The sequence below is a fragment of the Delphinus delphis genome, chromosome 9, assembly GCF_949987515.2.
Source record: "Delphinus delphis chromosome 9, mDelDel1.2, whole genome shotgun sequence".
Taxonomy (NCBI): Eukaryota; Metazoa; Chordata; class Mammalia; order Artiodactyla; family Delphinidae; genus Delphinus; species Delphinus delphis.
The window spans coordinates 47,370,918-47,382,634 of NC_082691.1; the positions used below are offsets into that span (position 1 = coordinate 47,370,918).

Here is an 11,717-nt window from a genome sequence, read left to right on the forward strand (position 1 = left end):
AGATTCTTCACGTTGCTTAAAAAGACTTAAAACTATACCAGATAGATGGCCCTGATGACTCTTTTCTGATCTCAGTTTAGAGCCCTAAAGATTCTAAATTCTAAATATGTCTTCTAGTGGTTAAGGAAAAAACAGTAACTAGATAAAAGTTTAATTTTTAATCCACACGTTTATTCTTTCCCAGCAATGCTTTGTAGTTTTCAGTGTACAGGTCTGAACATCCTTTGTCTGAATTTTCCCTAAGCATTTCATATTTTTTGATGGTAAGTGATATTTAAAAAGTTTAATTTCCAAGTTTTCACTGCTAGTATATAAAAGTACAGTTAATTTTTATATACTGACCATGTATCATACAACCTTGCTAAACTGACTTATTAAATTCCAGAAGTTTTTTAGTAGATCACATCAAATTGTCTACATAATCATATCTCCTGTGAATAAAGGCAGTTTTCTTTCTTTCTTTTCAATCTGGGTGCCTTGTATTTCTTCTCTTATTTCCGTGGCCATTTACAATACTGAGTAAAAAAGTCTACACATTTACATTGTTTTAATTTTACAAAACTCAGCAAGAAATAATTAAGGTACATAGCTGACATTATTTATGAAACATGAAGAAGTCTAAGTTTAACCTACAAAATTTAAAGAGCAAAATTAGGAACTATATTTATAAGGTGCTAGTTGACTCAATGTATGTGTTTTCCTGTGCTTTGTGACACAAGATTGGTAACAAAAATGCTGAGCATATCCAACTGCATCGTTTAAAATCACATTTATTGGCTTTCTTATAATCACTAAAGTAGCACATGATCTGGAATTCTGAGGTACAAGAAAGAAAATTATAATCATCCTTAATCCCAGCACCCAAAGATAAACACTGTTTATTTTTAATTGTATCATGAGCAGTTTTCTATACCATTAATTCTTCTGAAACACCATTACTAAGAGCTGCATACTAACCCATCCATCATATGGCTATGTTATAATTTCATTCTTCTGCCATCACTGGACATCTATACTGATTTAAATTTTTCACTATTACCATATACATTCAACACAGAAGTTAAATTCATATATAAATGAGAGAATGACCTCTTATTAGAGTCCCTTTTGCCCATTCCTGTATTAAAGCTGTTAAGTGTTTTCCCAGTCCAAGCTAAGTTCTTTTTATACTAATGCTATCAAGCATCTATCACATTAATCCCAAATACATTCCATTTGCCTTTTATTTTAACTAATTTTTAATTCAGGAATTATTAACTTTATGTTAATGGTAAGTATTACAAAGAGAAATAAAATGTACTGTATTTTTATTGTCCGTGGTATTACTATGGTAACACACAACCCTAAAACTAAAAGAAGATTAAAGAGAGAAATCAGTGGTGCCAATGAAAAGTGTAAAGTGGGTTAAGCCGTTTGATATAGTTTTAACTCATCTCCTAATATAATCATATCTTAGAGGTAAAAGAGAACTTTTTGGTCCATCTGTAATTTCAAGGGTAAAATATTACTTCCCCTACTAAGACAACTGAAGCCAAAAATCACACAGGAAATATATGTGCCTGACTAGCACAACAGTTTAACAGTTACATTACAGCAACTTCTATTCTCATGTCATTAACGAAAAAAATCTTTGAGAAAGAAATGTGTCGCAATTAGCACCTTGGGATAATAAACATACAAATAAATCATCACCTAAACATTTCCTAATTATGCTAGAGGTGTATTAGGTAGAAACATGATTTAAAAAAAATCTTCCCTGTCCCTTAGGAAAAATACCAAAAATGGAAAACAAACCAAATATACAAATAAACTGTAATAAGCAAACAAGCAAAATTCAAAGAAAAAATATATAATCATTTTACATTAAACAAAAATTGAATAGTCTTTTGGAAACATTAATTTCCAAAATCTTAACTGATTTTCATGAGGCGAGAGCACAAGATTTTCATCGTACCTAGTTGTGTGGCACCAAACAAGTCATTTTACTTCCACAGGCCTTAGTTTCTTCATCTTTAAAATGAAAACACTGAGAATCCCCAGTTTGAGATGGCAGATTGGAGAAATCACAGAAGCTTATTTCTTATTTCTTCTCCCTTCCAAAACTCCACTGAACTAATAAAAAAACTTTTAAAGGAGCGATCCATAATGACTAAGAAAGGAGCCATTAGAAGCCAAGAGATTTCAGTAAGGTTCTCAAAATGGAAAGCAGGTGGAGAAGTTTAACTAATAAAACAGCCTCAGTAGAAGCAGCCACAGCTTAGAAAACAAAACAGAGAATAACAGCTGAAGATAAAGCCAAACTGCCAGAACCAACGGAACACAAACACCAGGGAGGTAAAGAAAATGAGGAGCAAGAAGCAAATCCAAGGGAGATTTACTGAAACTCTGTGATCCTAAAAGTAATTTTCTAATCAACAAGCCTACCTATATACAGAGTTCTCAGTTTCTTATTGCTTTACTTGTAAATTTGGACAGATAACAAAATTCACAAGATACCTGAAACCTGAAAGACACCAAAATAAAATGAAAAATGTCCCCAGAACAGATAAATTAAGGAATAGAAAAGAATATATTGCTCTTTATTATAAGCCCTCCCACACTAATTTTTTTAACCACATACATACATTACTTTGGTTTTTCAAAAAAGCTGAAGAGCATTAACCTAAAAAACAAGTTTACTGAAGCAATGTGAAGCCCCTTTCAATCAATTCTAATACTCCCTATGTAAAATTTCAAACATCTGTTCTTATTAAGCAACCGTAAAATAATTTATCTCATAAAATAATAGGTAAACCAGTAAAATCAATATTATTAAACCAGTAAAATCATATTATGCATATATATAACTGCATATATATATAATGCATATATATATATATATAATCCTTTTATTAAATTCTACGGAAAAACTTACTTCAAATTCTTAAGTCTGTGTGGTATATAGACATACACACAGCCCTACACACACACACAGATCTGTTTTAGAACCATAACTAATAGCATATTAATACTATCATTCTATTACCATTATTTTAAATCTATAAATTCCAATAACTTTAAAATCACTTAAATAAAAGGACGTACCTCTGTGTTCCAGTAATATAGTATAAAGTCAATAATATTTGCAATGTTGATCAAACTATGATTTTTAAAAACATCTTAAGTTACTTTATAACATAAGCACTGTTATAACACAACTGACACCAATAAAAGTTAAGTATTTCTAAACAAAAAATATCGTAAAAGCTTCCAAATACTTCAGAAATGAAAAAAAGAAAAAAAAGAAACATTTTATGTTCCAAGGATATACTGTTTCAAATCCTCACCTTCACCCCTTTTTCAACCATTAGTTAAGGACCACAGTACGGCTAAAATTTTTTAAATGGTAAAGCTTAATGTGGAAAACACACATGTGTAACATATCAATAAACCATCACCACCCAATAAACCGTCACAAAAACACCACACTGAGTAACATGCGGAATAAACAGTACAACTAAGAGGTTCCCAGATGACTCCCTCATCCTTGGTAGATGATCCCCCACACACACAATCCATCTACTGAACAGAGAGGTAATTCATTCCTTTTCTCCCACAAACTAAAATACAAAGTTCAAATCAGGATGTTCAAAACCAACAAAATGAGGTCCTCAAATTAGGTAAGAGAGACGTACAATTATAAAAACTGCAAAATATCCATCCAACCCTAATTATATTAAGTTAAGGAAACTCTAAATATAGATGACATGCAATGTAATCATACATTTTTTTAATCTGATGATCCACTTCCAACTCGTAAGATATCCCACATGAGTTACAAATGCACAGTTACATGAAATTTGAAGCATTTCCTCCTCTCTAAAATGAATACAACAAAATAAAACAAAAAAGCAAATATTATGATAAAGACTATCATACAAATCTAAAGTATGTTCCTTTGCAGAAGTAGCTTAGGAACAACTGAGTACAGAAAAAGAAAAGAACAGAACAGTTCCAGCACTACACTACTACTACCTTCATTCTCTTTAACTCCTAAATGTTAGTGGTCTATCTTTGACCACTATCTATCTAGCTTCCCCCTTTATACCCAGCCTGGGCACTTTAATTCACACCTTTGGACCATCAATTACAATTAATGAATTCCAAATCTCTATCTCCAGCCACAATCTGTCTCCTGAGTATCAGGGTAAATATATCTCAAAACATCTCCACTTGACTGTCCCACCAGAATTTTTAACACAAAAATGTACCATACTGAACTCATCCTCCACCTCCTCCTCCTATATACTTATTCTGGTTATTGGTATCGTATTCCAAAACTTGAGAGTTATCCATTCTATGGCCTCCCCTCTAATTAATCCTGTATCAGTCACCAAGTCAAATCCCATTCTACCTTAAAAAGGGTAACGCAAAAGCCCATACTCTCCATCCTCAACATCTCTGTCTCGGTTCAGGCACATACATATTTGGGATTACTACATCTCTCCTAACAGTTCTCCCTACCTTCAATCTGTCTCATTCTTCAATCATTCCTTTCTATTGCTGTTAAAGTGATCTTTCTAGAATATAATTTGAATCATTTTCACCACTGCTTAAAATCTTTCAATGATTCAAAATAAAGACCTAAAATCCTTAACAGAATATCCTGTCTCTTGTCACCTCTTTAGCTTTATCTCTTCCTTATCTCCCATGTAATACACTAAATTCTAAACACATCACTGCATATCCTGGGAAAAGTCATACTGTTTCTTACCTCAATAACTCTGCATAGGTTATTCCCTCTTTCTAGAGTCTTTTTCTCGACAAGGTAACTCTGACCTGCTCAAACCTCAGCTCAGACATTACATGTGGCCTCAGTTTCCTCCACTCCCTCCTTGCCCCTATAGCACTTCAGAGACACCTTTTCATACTATAATCGTCTATTATACTCTAAACTTGCACACCATAAAAGTAAAACACATATATTATTCATTATGTGTCCTACAATGCCTAGCACTTTGCCTGGCAATAAGTGATCAATAACTATTTAAAGAATGTTTAAGCATTTTGCTTTTTCCAGAAACTTCCACCATAAACCTCCCCCAAGAGACACAGAGCAAAGCAGCTACTTAAGGAAAACAATGGAAACCAGGCAAGAAAGCAACAGACATAAATAAATGGGGCAAAAAAAATGAAAAATTAAACACACGGAGTCTTTTCAAAGTGGCTCCTAAGGAGCTGTGTTTCGTCTCACATTCTAACACGAAGGTCTTCTACTTGCTATTTAATTTTCAACGTTTATTCTAATTTCCCAGAAAATAGTGGTAAGAAGTTCTTCTCTCCACAACTGGGTCGGCGCAGAAAGAAAAATGGAAAGCATTACCTAAAACAGCTATTCTTCAAAACTGAGCATAGTCAGAACTTTAAAAGTGTCATAATAAGTAAGACCCCCTGATCTATCCTGCCCCAATTCCACTTTTAACATTTGTCCCCTAAAAGGCTCGGGAATAAGATTACAAGGGGTATTTTACTAACCAGTTATCAAACATCTCTCCCTGAACTTAACATTTTTTCTCTATGGTAAGGAATTATACAAATTCACTATTTACTCTGTAAATATGCATTTACATTTTTATCCTTAAGATAAAATGAAATACTTTCCTCATACCTTCCCCCAAAGGTCCTTGAACAGAAATTTCCCCCGATGAATTTGCTCTAATATTTGCCAGTCTTCTGTGATCAGAAGGGAATAGATGAAAGGGAATAGGGAACTCTCCTCCCAATACCGAGTCCTCTCATATTCCTGACCCTTCCTTTCTCTTCTCGTGGTATCCATACCCAACTTTGCCTTTTAAAGTAAAGCAAATTCAAGTTCATAAGCAATTTTAGAAGTGTGTGAAAGAATCCTAGAGACCAAATGCCACATAGCACTAGGAGAGTTTTTTGGTTTTTTGTGGGTTTGTTTTTTTTTAAGCTGAACGCCTGACACCAAGTCTCCTCAGTTGATCAACACATTTTTTTTTTAAACCAGTTTTTTAAAAATGTCTCTTTCCTGTAGCCTATTACCAATTTATTCTGGGTTCCTACTCTTTCCCTAAAAAGCTTCCCAGTTCTTAGGACCTCCCAAAGTGCTTCCCAACATAGAGGTAGACTTCTTCCTGTCCTGCCACAAACTGACTTGGCTTAAAAGATGTCACTTACATTTACATACACTAATTTAGAGGTGCATATTGTAAATACTGTTATGATTTTACAGATAAGAAAATAAGACTAGGAAAGGTGACCTGACATTTAATAAATGCCGGTACCTGAGTTTGAATCCAGTTCTTCTGGCTTCAAGACCAAGTTACCATATTAAAAGAGAGCAGTCTGCAGCAGTCTGCATTTTAAGATTCAACCTCCCTGGCTCTAGGCAGCCTCACTACATCTAATACACATAATTTTTAGGCAAGTTCTAAATTTCACCGTTGTCCTAAATGTCCCTCTTGCAAGCGTACATGAGTCTACAATAAAAAATTCTGCAATTCAGTGAAAGAGTTCGGTGTTCACCCTAATGTTCACCCTGTGTTCACCCTTTATGATTTTTTTAAAAAAACAGACTTCAATAATCTCTATAGCCATCAACTTTTTAGGCTGAAAAATTGCTTACCTCAGTTCTTAAACCAACACTGCTTCATGCTTTCAAATACCTGTCGCTCTAATTGCCAATTTCATTCATTTCTTTATATTTGCAAATAACGAGGGGCAGTGCTGCATGGCTCCCAACCCCACGAAACACTCTAAATGAAACACGCTGAATATCATTTGACTTCACTCAAAAAAGGGAGGGAAAAATCAAAGGGTTAATCCCTAATGCATGTGTCTCATTAAGATTTAGTGCAATGATGCAGAGCAATTCAACAGAATAACGTGACTTGAGACTACGAAGAAACCAACTTTCACCTGACTTACCTCTGACCAGCACTTTTGCCCACCGCTTGTAATTACCCCCAGTCTTATCCGATTTCTGTTATCAGTCAACTGAGAATATTATTAAGACCCAACAAAGAGCACTGGGATTTTAAAAATAGTAATTATAGAAACAAGCCTCTAAAACTCTGAAAACTAGTAACGAGAAAACCATTAATTTATCAATAGGCGCTTGCTACGTGCAAGGCACTGGAGGAGACAAAAAAGCTGCCAAACGGTAAGCTCTTTAAGCACCTGACGGTGACTTATTCAATTTTGTAACCTCCATCCTCACCCCTCCAGCGCCTGGCAAAACTTGAACTGAACTGGACACGCTGTTGTAACGGGATGTGCTCCAGCGAGGAATCTGTGGGATAAACAGACCAGCTTGGGACGTAACTTTGGGAAGTATTGTTTGAACGGCTTTGCGCTGTTTAATTCAAACGGAACAGGCTGCCGCTGTGTTCGAGCTCGTGAGGCCCGGGGAAACCAGCCGGGTCAGGCGGCCTCTCCCAGAGACAAACCGGGACACCGCTGAGGGACCTCAAAGATCTGGGGCGAAGAAAAGGGGGTAGTTACTTGCCTCCCATTCCTGCAAGAATCGCTCGGCCTCGTCAGAACCAACCGTCTTATGTCTCCTAAATTCGTCCTTCACGTACTGGTCACCAAGGGCTTTGAGGTCTGGGGGCAGAACCCGGTGCAGCAGCAAAATGCGCCGATACAAGGCCCGGACACGCGAGACCTGCCGAACAGGCATAACTCCGAGCGTGGACCACAGGCCGCGCCTGCGCAGAGAGACCGCGCGCGCCTGCCTCTCCTTACATGCTGAGTATAAGTAACCCAAATACAAGCGGAAGAGGGCGTGCGACTTGCATCCGGTTGGGTCCGGCGTAATATCAGGACCTTCCGGAAACGCGAGGGGCAGCGGCGGGCAGAAATGGGCCGGTCCTTCTCTGAAAGGGGCGTAGCTTTCGTGGAGCGCCAGCGCAGCGACTACTTAGGGCCTGCGTCTGGGGCGGAGCGGTCGTCCACCAGGAGTCTGGCTTGGGTGCTTGTTAACCACTCCGTTACACCCCATCATCTTTTCCATTCATCTTACCCCTTTTCCTCCTGATAAAGGCTTAAGAAAGGCTCCGTCAAAATCGGACTCCTCCAGGAAGCCTTCCATGGTTGGCTAAAGACACTTCAGATGTCTTTGCAGTGTTCCTGCGTTCTGCGAGAGGGATCGGAATGGGATTAATCTCTCCATTCAGAAGCCCACCCACCCACGTACCTTGCACAGGGCTGTGCTCCTAATTTGTACCCTGAAGGCGTGGCCTGTTTCATGTAACTCAAGTGAGACCTGAGCCAGCAGGTTTCAATCCTTAGCTCATGTCAAGTTGGCTTTAGAAGAATAATTAGAGACCATTTTAAATGTATTGTGTCCAAGGTCACGATCCAGGAGATTCTGATTAAATAGTCTGAGATGAAAACGTAGAATCAGAACGTTCACAAATCTTCACCTTTTACAACGGTGATACTGAGAGTGTGACCAATAAAAGCTGGCAGCAGTTTAGCCTCGTTCTTTCTGTCCCATCACACCTTTGGACCTTCAACAAATCCTGATGGCTCCACCAACAAAATGTATGCAGAATTCGATCATTTCTCACTACTCCCTATTCCACAATGGTCTCTCTTTACCGGATGCTGTAGTCACTTTTTGTGTTTCTGCTTCTGCCATGATCAGCTTTGATCATGATCCACCTAAACTGTAACAGCCTCTGCTACTGGTAGTATCTGGCTGCCTTAGAAATCCTTGCTGGTTCCCATCATTCTGACCACACCTTTTTACATAGCTTTTTATTAAATTATTAATAGGTTTAAAAAAATAAACAACAGGGCTTCCCTGGTGGCGCAGTGGTTGAGAGTCCGCCTGCCGAGGCAGGGGACACGGGTTCGTGCCCCGGTCCAGGAAGATCCCACATGCCGCGGAGCGGCTGGGCTCGTGAGCCATGGCCGCTGAGCCTGAGCGCCCGGAGCCTGTGCTCCGCAGCGGGAGAGGCCACGACAGTGAGAGGCCCGCGTACCGCAAAACAAAACAAAACAAAACAAAAACATGTCACTACTCTGCTCGCCAAAATCCTCCAGTGGCTTCTCACTAGAGTAAAACGCAAAGCCTCTCCGCTTCTTAGCTGTCTAAATTTTCTCCTACTGCTCTTTCCCTAGTTGGCCTGTTCCAGCCACACTGGCCTTCAAAGCCCCTAATTCATCTTTGAACAGGCCAGGCACTCTCCCAACTGAGGGCCTTGGTATTTGCTCTTCCATCTGCTTGGAATGTTCTGCTTCAGGTATCTTTCTTGGCTAACACCCTTATTTCACTCAGCTCATTATTTCAGGTCTCTTTCTGATTAAGATCCTCCCTGGCAAGCATATGTGATATTGCTACAACATCATGCTAAGAACTCCCTAAGCCCCCTCTCTGCTTTATTTTTCTCTGTAACACATACATATTTTATTGTTTGCCTATTGCTTGCCCCCACTAGATTACAAATTCCCGGAGGGCAGGGATTTTGTGATTTTAAGGGTGTCAGGTGATTTATATGACCTGCTGGTGATGAAAGGGCAAGAATGTGGGAAAATTTATGTGATTCCCTCCGAGACCCCAGATTTTTTTTTATGCAAAGACTTCTCGAAAGACAAAAAGACACACACCCCTCTACCAAGGGCAGGGACTTAACTCATTTTAGTATTCTTTTCAGGGTCCACCGCAGTGCCTTACAAATAGTAAGCACTCTAATATTTATTACCTTGAATGGACTATTTTCCTTTTGCTGAAATTGTAGAAAAATATTTGTTTAAAAGAACACAGAACATCTTTTTAAATGAATTTAATTTGGTTTTTTGACAAACCACATTCATGGCAAGGATTGAATGGCAGCATGGTTATTTTACTTCAGGAAATCTTTTTCTAACCATACTTCATCTCTTAATATCCCTGTAAATTAAAAATTAATTTATTGTTCCAGTTTACTTTTTTTCTGATTTCCTTTGGGGTTAAAGTACATGTATAATAAATGCTTCTTTTAGAGCCAAAGCTCTTATAAAAATGTGGGAAAAAATTCTGCCGGTAAATTAATAAAACATAATAAAAGAATTAATTCAGCATAAAGGGAGCAGAAAAGGTCCATAAAGCTTTGAGTAATCAATGCTCAAAAATGACAAATGATGGGTAAGAGAAAAGCCAAGACATAATGGTTAGAGGAGAGGAATCAAGAATAACAGTGAGAATAATGGTAGATGACCTTTATTTTTTTACAGTGGGCTGGACAATGAGTTATGTTTTGAGGACAAAATTTTCTGTTCTTTTGACCTACCAATTTAGGCTGACCAGTTTTCCTCTTGTGGTCAAAACAGCCACGAACTGAAAATAAGATCTGAGTTCTATTCCTGGCCACTAATCCAGATCAGTACACTTCATGCAGGCCTTTCCTTTATCCTTCCTCCATGTAATTCATTTTCCTGTGTGTTATTCAGCAAGTCACTCAACCATTCTGCACCTCGATTTTCTCACGTGTCAAATAAATTGGGTTAGGTAATTCTCAGTACCTTTCAACTCTGCTAATCATGATTTGTCCCCAGTCCCTTCCAAAATTTTTTGTAAAAGGAGCAGCAGATATGCACCCACTCTGAAATAATTGCTTTGAAAAGATTTTTGTTTAAGAAGGGGAAACTCCTCAAAATTTGAATCAAAGCGGTCTCCATGTTTTCCTTTATGGAAGTGCAATTGACAAAGAAAAATCAGGAGGGAAAATTACTTTTGGAAATGCATTTTACTTTACTCATACTGAGTTTGCAGGGACAGCCTATGTTAAATGATGCATTGAACAAGTTGCCTAATAGTAAAAGTGCTGTTGGTCTAAGTCAGTGGTTTTCAACTTTGGCTGTATATTACAATCACCTGGGAAACTGGTTTAAAAAAACTGATAAGACCCACTCCAAACCACTTGAATCAGCATCTTTGCGAGTGGGGTGAGGCATGGCTATTGCTTAGAAACCCCTCCAAGTGATTCTAATGTGCAACCAGGATTGATAACCAATGGTCTAAGTTTCCAACTTGGAAACACCTGGGTTCCAGGAATAGTACCCAAGTTATTGACACTGTTAAAAACTGATTACTAAATATCCAGTCCTTCAATATTAAAGTGTTCCTGCAACAATGGGGTAAAGATTTTGATATAGCTAAAAATATTTTAAACATAAAAGTAAAATGGGGGGGATAAATTGGGAGATTGGGGTTGAAATGTACACACTACTATACATAAAATAAGTAACTAATAAGGACCTACTGTATAGCACAGGGAACTCTACTCAGTACTCTGTAATGACCTATATGGGAAAAGAATCTAAAAAAAGAGTAGATGTGTGTATATATATAACTGATTCACTTTGCTGTACACCTGAAACTAACAGCATTGTAAATTAACTACACTGCAATAAAGATTTTAAAAAACATAATCAAAACGAAAGAGAAAAACAGTAAAACATCTCTGAGAAAGAGGATGTAAGAGTGAAAAATAAGTTATATAACTCCAGGCTATATGCACAATTATCAACAGGAGGTGATTAATAACTTAAGGGCTATCTGAAGAGCTCACTCCAGAATCATCCCACTTCCCACATGCCACATCCACAGCACCACCGTGTCTCCCAGAGGACATGGTTTAAGCTTTCCAAATAAGTAATGAACATTTAGAACACAGCTTACTTATGCAAACTTGGCACTCAATAAAACTCCACAAAATCTCTATCAT

General features: G+C 37.7%; 1 protein-coding gene across 1 annotated transcript in view; it reads right to left on the reverse strand.

The window, feature by feature from the left end:
• The window catches only part of SDHAF3 (succinate dehydrogenase complex assembly factor 3), an 81,924-nt gene extending 74,159 nt beyond the window's left edge, over window positions 1-7,765 (reverse strand). Inside the window, exon 1 of the mRNA XM_060020476.1 lies at window positions 7,511-7,765. Within this exon, the coding sequence (XP_059876459.1) occupies window positions 7,511-7,684 (174 nt within the window). The 5' untranslated portion in view covers window positions 7,685-7,765. The remainder of the gene's footprint in view (window positions 1-7,510) is intronic.
• Between the last annotated feature and the right edge of the window lie 3,952 nt (window positions 7,766-11,717).